Source organism: Pagrus major, chromosome 15 (genome assembly GCF_040436345.1).
Source record: "Pagrus major chromosome 15, Pma_NU_1.0".
Classification (NCBI taxonomy): domain Eukaryota; kingdom Metazoa; phylum Chordata; class Actinopteri; order Spariformes; family Sparidae; genus Pagrus; species Pagrus major.
In genome coordinates this window covers 25,318,645-25,335,673 of record NC_133229.1, presented here as the reverse complement: position 1 = coordinate 25,335,673, position 17,029 = coordinate 25,318,645, and the positions used below count along the sequence as shown (strand labels likewise).

At 42.3% G+C, this 17,029-nt stretch overlaps 1 protein-coding gene across 1 annotated transcript; it reads right to left on the bottom strand.

Moving 5' to 3' along the window:
* Positions 1 to 3,078: 3,078 nt before the first annotated feature.
* Positions 3,079 to 5,294, bottom strand: c1d (C1D nuclear receptor corepressor). The gene is made up of 5 exons (XM_073482022.1): positions 5,211 to 5,294; positions 4,761 to 4,902; positions 4,551 to 4,617; positions 3,962 to 4,017; positions 3,079 to 3,869 (listed from the first exon to the last, which is right to left on the bottom strand). Exons 2-5 carry the CDS (start codon positions 4,896 to 4,898, stop codon positions 3,663 to 3,665), a joined length of 468 nt encoding a protein of 155 aa, XP_073338123.1. The 5' UTR covers positions 4,899 to 4,902; positions 5,211 to 5,294; the 3' UTR covers positions 3,079 to 3,662.
* Between the last annotated feature and the right edge of the window lie 11,735 nt (positions 5,295 to 17,029).

Genomic DNA, 17,029 nt, shown 5'->3' with positions numbered 1-17,029 from the left:
ACTACCATGAATTAAGTACTGCTCTGCTCCATTTTTTTTAGTAGGATATACAATTTTAACCATTTCCTAAAAACCTCAGGTTTTTTGTAAACTTCTCAGCACTATGCCTCATAGTTTGAGACACAACAGCCCTCAAAGATTTCCTGCATGTAATGTCAACCATATGAACATGTAGTTATGAGGATTATGTAAAAAGTTAAAAATACAAATCTTGTTCACTGAAGACTGTAAAAAACAAATACACCGGTGAACAGCTAATAACAATGCAGACCTGTTTCTGATACACTGGTAACCTCAGCCTAACCAGAATAACCTGGCTCTTTAAATCCAGTGTGTAGGATTTAGGGGGATCAACTGGAAGAAATGAAATAAAACACGTCTAATTATGTTTTCATTAGTGTATAATCATCTAAAATGAAGCATCGTGTTTTCGTTGCCTTAGAATGACCCTTGTATATATAAGTGGGTCCTTTTCCATGGAGTCTGCCATGTTTCTGCAATAGCCCAGAACAAATCGATCAAAAAGGGCCTTTCATGTCATTAGGAACCACTGTATGGGTCGGGTGAGATGAGGGGTGCTCATTTCTTTGCAATATGCAATCTCACCTCTAGGTGCCACTAAATCCCCTTTAGGGAAAATAGTATTTAGTATGAATGCACCAACCAGGGTGCAACTAAGGCTTTGGGTTCATCTCATTTATCTAATTTGGGCCCCCTCGTCTCCTCTCTCCTCCTGCCTGTGACTCAGAAATTGATCATACTGAAGGATCTCTCAATTTCTAAAATGCATCTCGAGGAGAAAGGAGTGAGAAGACTTGCTGGAGGAGCTATGAAGGAGGATGCACTGGTGTGTCCTTTGCAGAAGTTTTTTCAGCACCCATCACAAAAAAACCAGGCTGGAAATATAAACCATTGTGGGACCAGGACTCTACAAATGTTCATGTGTATTCATAAGTTCCATCTAAAAAACATTGCCCTCACAAATCCGAACCCACCTCCACTCTCATGAACTATACGAACCTTTTCAATCTGGATTTCGCCCCAAACACAGCACCGAAACCGCTCTCCTGAAAATTACCAATGACCTCCTCCTCTCTTCAGACTCCGGCCACCTCAGTATACTCATCCTCCTTGACCTCACTGCAGCCTTCGACACCATCAACCACTCCATCCTCCTGTCCCGCCTACAAACATTTCTCAACATCACTGGCTCCGTTCTCTCCTGGCTCAAATCCTACCTCTCAGACAGACAACAGTTCATCCATGTCAACAACTGCTCCTCCTCCACTGCCCCCCTGCTTCAAGGCGTCCCCCAGGGCTCAGTGCTCGGTCCACTCCTCTTCATCATCTATCTACTACCCCTTGGCTCCATCATCCGTCGGCATGGTCTCCGTTTTCACTGCTATGCCGACGACATCCAACTCCACATCTCCACAAAATCCATCACCCCTGCCACCCACTCTACCCTCACAAACTGCCTGTCAGATCTACAATCTTGGCTGCAAAAAAACTTTCTCAAACTCAACAGTGACAAATCTGAAATCATACTCATTGGCCCAAAACATCTCACCACATCGACCCAGAACTTCACCCTCAGCTTTGACAACATCAACCTGTCTCCCTCTCCCTCCATCCGTAACCTTGGCATCATCATGGACAGTACTCTTTCATTCGAACAGCACATCAGCCGCCTCACCCAAACTGCTTTCTTCCATCTAAAAAACATTGCCCGCCTCCGCCCACTACTCTCCTTCTCTGCAGCTGAGACTCTCATCCACGCATTTATCACTTCAAGACTGGACTACTGCAACAGCATCCTCTATGGCTCATCTTCCAAAGTCCTCAATAAACTTCAATACATCCACAACTCTGCTGCCCGCCTCCTCACCCACACCCGCTCCCGTGAACATATCACCCCCGTACTCCAAAACCTTCACTGGCTCCCTGTCCCTCACCGAATCAACTTCAAGCTCCTCCTACTCACCCATAAAGCCCTCCACAACCAGGCCCCTCCCTACCTCATGGACATGCTCCACCACCACACTCCTTCTCGAAACCTCAGATCCTCAGACGCTAACCTTCTCTCACCCCCCCTCAGGACCAAGCACCGTACCTGGGGGGATAGAGCCTTCTCCATTGCTGCCCCCTCCCTCTGGAACTCCCTCCCCAAACACATCCGTGACTGCCCAGACTCATCCACCTTCAAGTCATTACTCAAAACCCACCTCTTCAAACTCGCTTTTCATCTGCACCTGTAGCAGTTTGCTGTACTCAACCTGTTCTCCCAAAAACCTACACAGATCCAGATCCATATCCTCATACACTGTTCTTTTTACTACATATTTCTCCTCTATCGCACTATGCACTTGAGTTTATGCACCATGCACTTGATTTTATGTATTCTTGTATGTATTCCATTCTTGTAAAGTGTCTTTGAGAGTTTTTAAAAGCGCTGTACAAATAAAAATGTATTATAAGTTGTATCAGCTTTTGATCAAAGTTATTGCTGTTCAACCATTATTGTCACATTTTGCCACATTGTCAAATCAATTACAAGTCAATAAATAAGTTGTCATGATCACTGTTATGCTCATCTGCAAGGCTTAATACAGAGGTAGGCTATGACAAAGCAGTCATGAACCCAGTGTTCAGTGGGTGGTCATGTATGCAGATTAAACTACTGCAATTGAATATGGTAATCAAACTGCTGGAGAACAGAAGGGTCCCTTTCACAGCAGTTCCAGTTGTCTTAGCAGGAAAATCACAGGTGCAAATAATAACATAAACGATGACTCCATATATTCAAGCCAAGCTGTGTAACCCATGACAGTGAAGGGTGAGCCCGCATGACCAGAACCATGAATCTGAAACTGATCAGCTTAATGGAATTCATCCATCATTGATCTGATTACTTACACACTTCCTTTTCCTACTGTGACATGTCAAAATGTGAAACAGGCCTACTGGAGAAAGTTGAAAGCTTACAGTGAACTGTTTTAAATAAGAATGGAATTACCATTTTTTCTTCCAGGTGCAATATATTATATAACAGGGAAAAAAAGTAATTCAAGCATCATGTTTGGTGAGTATTTTTTATACAGAAGTCAGCACTAAAAGCAATACAGCTCCAAAAATGTTTTATCAATACAATGTTTGACACACATGATAAAACATGTAAACTGTAAAAAAAATGATTCATAGAATCACTTTCAGAATAGAAATATTAACATTTCTTGTTTATCTAAAAGAAGGTTCAAATAATGGTGAATGATAGTTTGCGGACCTAACTATGTTTTTACTCACTTTTTTAAAATAAAACTGGAATTTTTCATGTTAATGGCACCCTGCAGATTTACACTCAAAAATGAAGTAACATTACAAAATATTACAACTAAATCATTAAATTCTGGTGCAGTGTCCATCATCAGTCTCTGTAAAAATCTTCAGCAAAATCTTGGATGGCAGTTAGCCTTGACAGGCTGTTTGACTGGTGAGCAACCCAGATAAACACCTCTGTGTAGTCTCATGTTGCCTTGTATGATTCCTCCATAAAACAACCTTAGAAGTTGCTTTGTTGTTTTGTGAACAAAGAGTGTCCCCAAAAAAGTGGTCCAAAAATGCAGTGGGACCGGTCTGTACCGCGGTACTGTCTCTCTTTAACTTCAGCTCTGTTTTGGACGCTTTGACTGTGTGGTGTCAGGTGCTGTGTCTGCTGCTTTCTTGACTGCTGCTTTTTTTCTAGAATCTTTCTCGTTTGGTTCATAGAGAGCATTCCTGACAAAGCGTGCAGCCGCCCCCTTATCCAGACGGCCAGCTTTCCTCTTATCTGTGATCTCTTTCACTTTGTTCATGTACGTCCTTATTCGCTCCTGAAGAACAGAGAGTGTTACAGAAGAATTAGACAATGTGCATAAATTGAGAGGGTGAAAATGAAAAGGCAGCGCGCAGAAAACATACGTACCAATTCCTGTTTGATTCCATGTTCTCTGGGATTTACTCCTTGTGTAACCAAGTACACTGTAAACAAAAACAAAAGTAAGACTACACGTCCAAATTATGTTAAAAATGTTACTGAGACTCTTTAATTCTAAGCCAGATACATAACATGGAAAAGACACTGCTTGTATCTCACAATTGCTGGCATTACCTTACAGTCCTTGTTTTATAAATCACATGTACAATCCACAGCCACCAATAAACCCAGCCACACATTTCCATTGTTGAAATTATGGCAAATTAACAGAGTGGTAGGGGTCCAAAATGGAATACATCCTATTTACTGTGTTTCACAAATCCTTAGTGTGGCATATAATTTAAACGAGATAGAATTTGGTGCATGTAGATAAACAAATTGACAAAAAAAGAGAAGGAGTAGTGCATTTGGTTTTTCCGGTTTACTTTCATACTTTCAGGACACACGTGTCTGATGCCTCTCCCCCCATATATCAAGTCAACATCATGACAGAGTATAACAAACTCCGGGCCACCTGCTTTGAATTTATAATTCCTCAAATCCACAAAATAATCACAGTGAATCTGAAATAACTTACTCCAGAATAATGAATTCAGGGTGTAGGCAGACATCAGATCCAGTTTGGCTTGATCCAAAGGGTCCAGCTGTCAATAAAACATATTTAGTTTAATTAGCACAAGTTTTAGAAAAATGGCGTGACCATTAATGTTGTGCGTCTGCCTTCTTTAAATCTTAACACGTGAACGATGAATCACAATAGCTGCTGTGTAAAAGCTCATCAGCCTACCTTTTGCAGCAGCTCATTCCTGGGCATCGCCATCAACTTATCCAACATGGATTTGACAGAAGAAACTGAGGAGTCGAAGCCTGTGAGCTGTTCGTCTATCTCATGGGGGTAGTCTTCAGTTCTGCTGTCCGCTGCCATTTTCCTGTAGAATAATGAAAGTCATACAAAGCTGTGAAGCTCCACAGTAACATGATTGTTTCACTCGGCTGTAAGGGACGGCAAAATCCTCCCATTCTAGTAATATCTGTAATGTTAGCTTGGTAGCTAGTAAGAGAGCTAGCAAATGCTCCTAACAGGAAAACAGGCGAAAGTTTAGGCAGCATGAGCAGAAACAGAGACACAATTATGAATTATTATCTGTAAAGCAACAGTCATTATCGGTTTAGTGGCCATACATGTTAATTGGAAACGGAATTAGACGATATTTAATGTTAGCTCCTTCAATTTTACCTTTAGCACGCAGCACGCTTTAGCCGACAGGAAGTGACGTTGAAAAACAACCTCTTCTTCTTCCTCTTCTTCTTCTTCTTCTTCCTCTTCTTCTTCTTCTTCTTCCGCTTCTTCTTCTTCTTCTGCACTCTACCGCCGTCTGCCGTTTGGAAGAGCGAAGCAGCTAGCTAACAGTTAGCTGACAGATATCCGTGGTTTAAGCAGCATTTATAACAAAACAAGGCGGTTTTTGCTGTGAGTTGTTTTAGCGAGACATCAAGCGGCATTGTTGAAATCTTTTTTTCTGAGTGAAAAGTCTTTTAAAATATGTTCTACTAGCTAATACAGCTAGCTAACTAGCATTAGCCAGTAGTGTTCACGTTACCATGGTAACCCGAGGCGTCAGTGTAGTAAGTGAAGCTGAGGGTGCAGCTAGGATGACAGACAGCAGCTTGAGTGCATTTAGGACTTGGACCGTACGCACAGTTTGTTGCTGAACCAGCCGCGAAAGAGACTCGAGACATGGACAACTGTGATTTGGAGAAGCTCTCCGTCTCTGGTGCGAAGCTCCATCCAGCTTTCACACCAGATGTCACAGACTACAAAGTGACAGTGGAGAGCAATGTCAGCAAAGTGACCCTGGAGCTGCTCACTAGTGACTGTGGAGCTTCATACAGTATTGTGAGTACTGTCCTGCAACTTTAATGTCGTTTTTATCTCCTCACATAAAATATAACCTGATTATTTATTTGTTATTTTGTTGTATGTCAGCTCTTTGGTGATGGTTCCAGCACCATTAAACTGAATGATGGGTTAACCAGAGTAGAAATCGAGGTGGTAGCTGAGGATGGCACCATAAAGAAGTACTGCGTGGAAATCACCAGGCTGTCTGCAAAGGTCGCAGAGCTCAGTAATCTGGATTTGGAAGGAGATATTCTGCTTCATCCTGCATTTTGTACCAAAATCTACGAATACAGTTGTGAGTACAGGCTTCATATGAATAATGATAGTGAATAATAAAATACACTTGTTTTAAAAATGGTGTTATTTCCATATTGTTTCTGATCTTTGTCGCTGTCCCTGTAAACTCTTTTTCTGCAGGTATTGTTCCCTTTCATTGCAGTGCTGTCACCCTACTTCCCAAGGTGCTGGACAAAAACATAAAAGTTACAGTGAATGTGGAAGACAGCTCACAACCGGTCCCTCTGAATTTTGGAGACACTATGGTGGAGATCTCAGTCTGTTCAGCAGATGGCAGCAATTCACAGGTAGAATGAGACACGAGAAGCTGACTGCTGATGTGATTCAAGGCTTTATGTGTGTTTTATCATCGATATATACGCTTATTGCACACTTTTAGTTGCTCCATGTTTCTAAATAATAGTACGTAGCATTTTAGGGTTCATTATGCTGTGCTGGCCTGCCACACTGGTTCATTTTTTTTACGACTGTACTAAACCTGAAGTCCCTCTCCTCTGTCAGGTGTACACAGTGATGGTGACTAGAGAGCCGATTCCCATGGCAGTGACCTTCACTGATGAGAAGCAGCAGCTGGACTATGAATGTCCAGTATCTCTGACTGCTTTATATAGACCTGTTTCTATCCACCACAGGTAATATTGGAATAGGAAGACACTAATATGAGAAAATATCAGGAGTTGTATCAACATTTACCTCCTTTATTATAATCTTTTTACACCATATTGTGAAACAAGTGCTTTACAGTTGATGCAATTGTAAAATAAAAAAATAAACAATTTCCTACCCTAATTTAGCACATTCATTGCTATTTTTATTTTACTTTATATATGTCTACAATGAACATTAAAGTTCAACCCAAAAATGGAAATTCAGTCTTATCTACACACCTCCATGCTGATGGCTTAGAATACACATAGACTACTCACATACCACCTTCTGGGTTGCTTCAACAGCAGTCAAGATCTGTCTGATTCTCTTGTTGATTCGCAGTGACCCAAAGCACATCTTCTCAAGGCCTTATATCGAGATGCTGGCACGAAGATCAAAAGTCGACCCACTTAGCGACTGTCCTCTGGGAGACGGCTGGAAGGTTGTTGAACTGGACCTCGACAGGAATATGTCGGCTGCGCTGGTCAAGTGTTTCTTCACTTACAGAGGTGAAGCCCTGAGTCTTTGCCCCTCAAAGAGATTTGTCTAAAGCAGAGCTGTTGTGGTGGCAATACTCTTATTGGTTGGGTTAAATTCAATAGAGTTATAGAACCATTATTATTTCTGAAGCCTCGTGAAAAGCAAGTAGTATAGAGAGGATGAAGGGTAATAGCTTTCTAACCCCCTGAGACCTTGAATGTCACATGAATCAAATAAAAAACTAAGTTATTTATGTTTCTTTTAGAGTATCTCCCTCGCCATTAATGTTCTTACATAGGTAACCTGCTCTCAGAGTAAAGAATCCTTTGACTCCACCATTGAGATTTTCAAGCAGCTCTACCTCTAAGAGACGCTTATATAATCACATTGTTGATATGCCAGGTGCACTCTGCCTCACCTCTCAGCAGTCCTGATTACACCACCTATGCTATCATGTAACATCGTGTTACTGTAGCCAACTATTATGTTGCTGTAAGGAGGGAGATATTATTACTTAACTAAGGTCTCATGTATCTAGCTGCTGCATTTTATATGCTGCTTTCCCCTGTTTAGTCAGACGAGTAATTGATTTCTATTCTATTCTGTCTAATCAGTTTAAACTTGAAGAGGTTAGTTCTGGAGAATTATACAGTGCAGATAGTGGCACTTGTTTACTTTAATAATTAGAGACAGTTCTCCCTAAACTAAAAATTACACATTTAAAACTCCCTATTCTGATACGAAAGTACAGATAGTAGACTAGTAGTAGTAGTAGTAGTACAGATGTAGACTGTTAGGTTACACTTTTCAATAGTGGAGGACAACACTACCATTTACTTCTAGTGTGTGATTTATTGTGTCTTTGATTTTTTTTTTACCAAAGGATGTGACAGTGTGATGAAACTGTCTGAGCTGGGGTCACACTCTCTGGACTGTCCACACAAGCCCACAGGGGACCTGGATGCAAAGGTCAGTATGAAAGATTAAACGGTGCTCTGCATTTCCAGAATCTCTGCCACGCATCGACCTTGACTCTGCTCATCGTTTATTTACAAGTCAGCGCTCCCTTCGCAGTGACTAAGCGCTGGTTCAACTTCCACAGTAAAAGTATCTTGTGTTTGTGTGTGTGGTGGTAGAGTGGATAAAACTGTAATGTGAGTGTGTGCAGTGCATGTGAGCAGATGGGTCCATTTTATTGATTTAATCTGGTAAATGCATTTTCGCTAATGTTCATTTTCAGGATGTCACAGAAACAAGTTGGTATAAGAAGCACTTTGCATCATCCAGTTGTTTGGAGATAGAGACTAAACACAATGTGGAGGTAAAACATCTACAGTATTTCACTTTAGACCGCATTAGTTACACCACCTTGGATTCAATAGGTGAAATTACCAATTATTTATGTATTATTTGTCTAATTTGGCGTTTGACACTGTTATACTGTATATCACATCTTCCATAATATCACATGTTGACACACATTGCAGAAGAAGAAGATTATGAGATAATAACATGAGATTTTTATTGCTTATCCTGTTTTATTTGACGATTACGTTCTTAGTGTCGTAACTGGGAGAAAAGACTGCAAATGACAGCAGGAGAAGACAGTGTGGATAAACTGTGTGCCTTGGCCCAAGATCACCTGAAACTCTACCGAAAACACCTGCCGAAACCAGGTATGTAGCACTTTCCAAATCAAGATCCAATGAAAGCCCTTTGTGTTATACACCCCCGACTCCTGTAACCTTCTCAGCATCTATTTTATTCTTTGCACAATACTTTAAGAATGATGAGAATTTCCAGCTGATTTGATGAAAAAAGAGACTGCAGGCCAGAAAGAAAGTCAATAACATGCATTCATCAAAATTGTTTTCAATTCTCTCTTCCCATATCAGCACTAGTCTATCTAAATTACCATTCACTTTAACAGAGAGTTTCCATAGTTTGTGTTTTTCATCCACAGCTAGTTAAATAAAAAGTCTGGTGAACCCCATGCCAGCTGACAGAAGAGTCATTTCCCCTGCCCCTGCCTCTCACAGCAGCTCAGCTTCAGCCATTGAAAAATACATGAAAATGAGATAGTTAGCGGTTGCCTCTTGAGCTTCCTCCTCTATCTGACGTGCCAGGCACTCAAGTTACTGCTCATCCGTTCCCAGCTACTCCTGCCTCACTAATTGTTTGATGACTCTGAGATGTGACATCCGAGAGTGATCCCAGGACTGAATGAAAGTCACTGGAACCGAACGGAAAAGTAATACCAGTGGCAGAGAGAGAGAGAGAGAGAGATAGAGAGTTGGTATTACATAGAAAGCTTTAGAGACAGTTAATCTACAATTCTTGAAATATAAACAAGCTTTTTTTGTCTGACTGGATCAAGCTGCAAGGAGGAAGATGACTGACAAGTGGACTTTTTTCATCTAGTTAAAGGATTTTATAAATTGGTGGATTTTAACACAGCAGCATATGCAGAATAGGTTTGTTGGGTGTGTTGTGCGGTATTATCTGGAATATAAAAGCTGTGACGCCAGTGCAATCTGACAGATAAAGGGTGCTCTTGCCAAGGCAAGCTGCACTCTCTGAATATTTAATGCAAAGGACGCATGCAATCATTCGTAAGTGAAAGAGAGAAGGCGGCCAAATGGTTGATCCTGTGAAGTGTTCGTGCCCAAGTAAAGAGAGAGTGTAACACAGGAAAGAAATATGTTGAAGTGGCTGTTTGTCTGTTCTGACCATCACTACAGTCTGTTGTCAGTTATCATGATTAAAACTCATGTTAATACTTAAATGTCGTGGATCATATTATCCAGTGTTTTCAAATACTGACAGTTAAAGTCGTCTACTCATTAAAGCAACTGATGCTACTCATTTATTGATTTTTTTTTTAACTGTCTGGCATGTAGACAAACAACTGAGTTGAGCCCTAAGAAGAATTGCTAAAGTTGAGTTTTTTTTTTTTTTTTATCCATGTCAGCAATTGGTTTCTGTCGCCTAATTCATTTGTGTCAAAGTTTATTACCTTGTTTTTTGTTCTTTTGGAATTAAATCTCTAAATTCTGAATGACTCAGAGCTTAGTTCAATTTCTTCGTCTTCTTCAAGTGGAGTAATAAGACTTCAAATTTTGATAATGTGAAATAATCACTCAATAAAAGCTTTCTTGCCAGATGCTGAGATTTCTGGCTTTCCAGCCTGTCGTTTCTGGAATGAATTCTCCCTGCTCAGCTGGCACTGCAGCTTTTCGCTGATGGATGACAGTGCTGCGAGCAAGCAAGCAGCGTTCCAAAAAATTAGGAACTAAAAAGCCTCATTCTCAAACCAATAAAGCAAATAACAAAGTAGTAGTTTGGATTCTGATATACAATCTTTTAGCTAACACATCCCTATTTTTTTGACATCAGTTAAATCTTACCCTCAACAGATATATGTTATGATAGCTCCACTGTCTATAGAGAGAATTACATTATGTAAATCTAAATCTCAACGTGGTGTTGCCTGTAGTACAAAGCACAACATTGAAATGTTGTTTTTCAGCTCTATATTGATGCAGATTCCCTCACAAATATATGCAAATACTCTCTGGTCTTATATGCATATTATATACTACAGTGTTTATCGCCACAGGGGACATGTTGGAGTATGAGGACGGCCAGTCTCCTCTGCATAGCTTGGAGCAGGCTGCTGTCTACTATGCCTCAGCTATCAGACTCAGCTCCAGAGACGCCAGACTCCACTTCCTGCTGGGTTTCGTTCTGGAGGAGCAGCACTACGCTAAAGAGATGTACGGCCTGCAGAGGAAGGTACAAGGTCTTTGCTTGGCGTGTTGTGAAGATTTGCACAAAAGCCGAGTAGCAGCAAAATGTACGTGACTAGAAAGCTTCTTTAAACGTTTTTGTTCAAGGAATTTTTTTTCAAACACATTCACACCTGGCAGCTGCTCAGGACAGAATAGCCTTCAAGGATCACGCCTGATAGACTTGGTGACTTGGACATTTAAGTCTACATTTTTTAATGCTGATAATGAATCATATTATTGCCGAAAATGGTCCCTATTTATATGAGAACAGTTAAAGCAACCTCTCACCTTTGCGTTCCTTCCTCTCCAGGCTGACAGAGACAAAGATGATTTAAGCGATGCCAAGTCAACAGCACGTCAGGATGACATCCTGGCTGTGTGCAAACTCCACGGTTACCTTGGCACACCGACTGTACAAAACCAGCTGCAGGCCTTGGATAAAGAGTATCAGCTGCTCAAAGAGCAGGGACAGTCCAGCAAAGCAGACTATGTCCAGACACTCTACATCTGGCTCTCCAAGAAAACTGGCAAGGTAACTGGAAACAGTAGAAACTGCCACAACTTACAAATACAATGATTACTAATCAATATATATGGCAGGTGAAACTGAACTTTCACCCCTCTTGTTGCAGGATAACAGTGCAGCCATGCAGGATGAAGAGACCTCTGTCCACCGGGCCCTGATGAAGTACCTGGATGCCTGGTCTTTGAGTCCTGACAGCTGGGAGTACAACCTCCATGTAGGAAGACTGCTGCTGCTGCAGGGCAGGAGCAGGGAAGCCCTGCAGCACCTCCAGAGCGGCCTGGCACTGCGCCCCCTTCATCCTGCTCTCAGGTAGGGTCATAGAAGTGTTGTTGGTAGTAGAAGAAGAATTTGTATTGTCAGTAGATGTAATAGTAGTAACAATAACCACAAGTGATTAAAAGTTATCCACAGTGCTGTAGTAGGTTAATCACCTTAAAAAACTCAACTGAAATATAACCGTTGGAGAGCAGTCTAATTAGAAGCAAAGCCGTGCTGTGTCTGACAAGCAATTAATCTTGAAATTGATTCTCACAGGCAGCCAATGAAAAAATAAATATTTCAGCTCCTGTTAAAAACCCAAAAGCAACCTTTTGTTCAAACTGGAGCTCAAGTGTTGACTTGTTGCTAAAGAGGTGAAAGCAGTCATGTCATTTTTCTCTGTAACCCTTACGCCAACTTCTCAACCTGCTTTTCAAATGTCCACTCCCCCATAACCCCTATATGATATCATATTCTCATACAGGGGTTAGAAAGTGAAAAAACAAACTTGCAGGTCTGGCATTCCAACAGGGTAAACACAGTCTAGATTAGCCTGTAAATGTACAGGCAGAGCTAGTCTTGTCTTCAACATCTCTCCTGTGTTGCCTTCATTTTGTCAGATACTTCACAGGGCTGGCTCTGCTGCAGCAAGAACAGAAAGCCTCCGAGGACACAGAGAAGGAGGCTGCTCTGTTCTTACAGCAGGGACTGGAGCACTTTGTCAGCCAGCGCTGCAGCAAGAGGTTTGCATATTTGTGTGTGTGTGTGTGTGTGTGTGTGTGAGTGTGTGTGTGTGTGTTTGCGTGTGTATGGTGGAGGTGGAAGTGGATGCGTTTAGTAAGAGAATGTAAGGGCACGACGGTGTCAGTAATGTAACAGGCTGTCTGTTAAAGCCTGCAGGAGCGAGAGTAGGATAGTGAAAACACTGTCATAGGCCACATAGATGATACATCATCTGCAGTGTCAGACATGAATACATTTTATGATATTTGAAGGCCTAGATTTGGATTTTCTACCATTTCTGTCAGTTAACGAAGCCTGAAAATCCAAATTCTGGCAAACGGAAAAAAGGGGGCGAAGATTTAAAGATTTAATTCTTTACTAGTTGAAATAACAGCCAGTCGTTATGATTTAAAATCAAGGAGCTCTTGGATTTTTCTCTGTTGCCATTAGTTTTCATGGTTTTGTCTCTAGCTGGGTGGAGCAGGATCCATCAGACCCTCTGTCCAGCCTCAACACACAGTTCCTGCGAGGCCTTCTCTCTCTGGGCCAGCTGCAGCAGAGGAACACGCTGTCTGGGAAGGCCATGAGTGCAAAACAGGTTTATCACACGTATGTTACAAACCAAAAGTTCTGTTTGAGTCATAATTTGACTTTTATATTTTCTTTTCTACTCAGTGTTTGTGTTGGATCTCAGCTCCAATTAGCTGTCTCACTCATCTCATCAAAAGTCTCAGCATTCACACCAGTATGACCCAGTTTAAGAAGTGTTAAAACTGTGCGTGCTTGTCTCTGTGCTGGAATGCTTCAGGGTAGCAGTGCTGACTGCCCAGAGTGTGAGTCAGTGTGTGTGTCGTGGCGAGGCGAGCGGGCAGCTGGAGTGGGTGCTCCTGGATGCTCAATTTGCCCTGCTCCAGAGGCTGATCCAGCAGGGTGAGCGCCAGGCCAAGGCTGGCACGGAGAGGCAGTCCCTGGTGGCAAAGAGATGCCAGGCCCTCACAGCTCTCATACGCCTCACCTCTATCGCCCCCTGTCAGGAGCTGTTGGACATGCAGGAGAGGGTAGGAGTACAGAATTAGGATTTTAGATTGTTTTCTGTCATTTGGGTTGCTGTCCACTGAAGCACCACAGCTTTACATTTAACGTTATGTCTGTAAGTGCCTGATGTGTGAGAGAAATCAGACTGGTACCTTCTCCCTGCTCCCTTACTGCTGTCTACAGGCATGCCAGCTAGCAGTAGTGACCACACCGCGGGACAGCCACGCCTTGTGTCTCTTGGGTCTGGCACAGCTGGCTCAATATGACAGCAACCCAAATTCAGACAGGTCAAAGGAATTCATAGCTGATGCCTGCCTCAGCTTCAAGGGCAGCATTGAGCTGGAAGACAAGACTCAGAGTGGAGAACCACCTGAACAGCTGAGCAGTGAGTCTGTAGACTGTATTTCCTATTTTCCAATAAATGTGTCCCTGCTGTTCAACACTTTACATTAAACAGTTATGATTACCTTTTGGAAATGAACTCCACACCCACATTAACCATTTCCTTTTTTGCTCAGAACAAAAGTGGTGGCGGGACCAGCAGGAGGCTGAAAACGACAAAGCTGCCAAACAGTCCACCACCCAACCAGCAGGAGTGAAAGGGCCTTCTGACACCAGTGTGGCCAAGAGAGGAGCTAAGCGAGGCAGGGGAGGACCTGGACAAGGGCGGGTGGCAGCAGCTGGAACCAGAGCTCCTCCTCCCTCGCTCTCAGCCCCCACCAGGGGAGGGAAAGCCGCCCGACCTCCAGCCAAAACCCCTGCAGCCAGGTGAGTCACACTGGCTTGCTTAAGTCAAGCGTCTGGCAGACCTCTTCTGTGGTCGTGTGTGGTTGTTTTCTTGCATTTATTTATTCATGGATGATTTCCTGTGGATGCTTACTTTTCTCACTTCTACCCTGCTCCATATTCATGTCACGTACAAACACAATCTTTTACTCAGAGTTTGTCAGTCGGGGTAGCTTCACTGGAACAAATCTGTAGTTTGTTTCCTCACAGAAGCTTTTAAGGAGGAAGACTACACTTGAATGTATATGTGAGAGCACAATTTAAACTTTTGTATTAGTTTCAGAGCTTTTGTCTTCTATTTTCTTTCCTGTAGGGGGAGAGCTGGAGCAGCAACTAAGCCAGATAAATCCTTTAAACCTTCCAACAACGGTCCTAAACCCCAACTCCCTGCCAGCAGGTCTAAACAGGACTGTTGCTCTGATACTGCTGAGGCAGTAGAGGGTAAGGCACGGCAGAAGCATTGAGATTAACATACATAGTCAGGTGAAAGACTTTTCCCCCAAAGTCTCTCATGTCTGAACAGAATATTGTAACATTTTGCAGTTGTGCATCTTTCAACATCTTTTTCTTTATGGGTTCATCAAAGGGGGCATTTATATCTGTGTGTTTTAATTGTTGTTTCAGAGCCGACTGTGACAGAACTGAACGTGTCCAGTCCGGTGAACCGCAGGTCTCATGTTTCACGGCTGGGTCTGGCCCGCGCCCTCTCCCGCTCTGCTGACACCCAGGACCAGGCGAAGCAGCTCTACCAGGAGGTCATCTCCATGGCACCAGGGGTCAGTTGTTATCCGTTACATTAAGATTTCAGGCATTTCCTTTCCATTTCCATGCTTTTACAATGGCTATAAAATAACTCCTGGTTAATTAATCAACTGACTGTTTAGGTCCACGATGCCTACAGTGAGCTTGTGCAGCTGCTGGAGCCATTAGATCCTCAGGCTGCTGTGGAGGTGTACTGCAGGTTCCCTCTGAAGCCTGCGGCCGAGCAGAGCTTCGATGATGCCTACATCACAGGAGAGATCGTCCGCATACTGATGATGCTGGAGCAGTACGACCATCCGCAGCTAGGGCCCAGCCTTGTAGCATATGGCAAAGTCATGGGACTAAGTGAGTACTGTTACTATTATTATAAATACTGTAGACATAGTTGTATTAGTCTTGGGAGCAGTAGTAGTACAGTTACTAGCAAGGAATAAATATCTGTAGAGTTTAAGTGAATGGATACCTCTACTTCTTAATAAAAGACTGAAAGATTAATATAATTTGTAATATCTGAGACAGATGTGAATAGAACTGGGTAAATAGAGTGCACATTATGACCTTCAGCCACAGAAAATAGGAACTGACTCTCATTTTCTTTAGTCAAAAATAAAATGGGGGCATCTAGGGGCCAATCATGTGCAAACTATTAATTGCAAACCGAACCTGTCTAAATGTAGTGTTGAAATCATGCAGCCAGGCCCATGTGACAGGCTATTTATAGAGATGTATTACATTCAGCTTGTGGGATAGCAGATAGATGACATGTTACATAGAGTGCATACACGCAGCATGATGTCAGATGAATAAATGAATATGCACTGGGCACCTGACTTGCCCAGTGCATATTCTTTTCGATGAGATCATCATATATATATATATATATATATATATATATATATATATATATATATATATATATATATATATGTGTGTGTCTCATATGAGATGTTTGATTTGAAAATCAGCTTTAATTTTGACATTTTGGATGTCAACTTTTCATTTGTTAAAGCATTTGTGTGAATGTGATCTTCTGATGTGGCTGTTTTTAGGCTGCATAGAAAAATACATCGACATCTTGGATGGAAAGGCGATGACCAAGCTGCTGAAGAGTGTCTACGCGAGGATCCACGACAGACAGGAGGATGACCAGGACCTACAGGATTTCTTCAAGTTCAAATGCTGGATATGAGAACGCTTGTGAACCTTTAACAAGTACCTATGTAGCAGTCCCATTGTTTGAGACTTGTTGTCTGTCTTTGTTTTGGGTTGATTTTCCAAAATCCCTCTCTGGACTAACTGCAGGGGATTCAGATCACCTGTGCGCAGGGTGGGGCGACTGACTCCTGATTGAGGAGTGGAAGCAGCTTGGGGCATTCCCCTCCCAGCCAATCGTGGTGTGACGACGCCCTTTTTGTGAAGGCTTAAAAGAGGTGGGGAATGGCACCCAGGTGGCTTCTCATTCTGAATCTGTCTCGGTCCCTGACTCACTCAGAACCTCATTCCCCTTAGCTTGCCAGCCAGAAACTCTGGTCTGTTTAGACCCTATTGTGTTGTCATGGCTGCCCCACATTATTCTAGTAAGGAAACTGTGTTTATTCTGGATCCCCCTGAAACCCAAGCCCCTATACACCTTCAGTTTGACATTTTATTTCCTTGAGGCTTGTAGGAGCACATTTATTTATTATTTATTATTTATTGGTTTATTGTCCAAGTAGCGGACATTGGGCATTCCCCCTAGATTTACATGTTTTTTGTTTATATTTTTATGTAGGTTGGGCTGGCCCGTAAGCATTTTACACCGCCACACCTATATTGATCTTTTTGAAGTTTACTGACTTTGCTTAAACCTG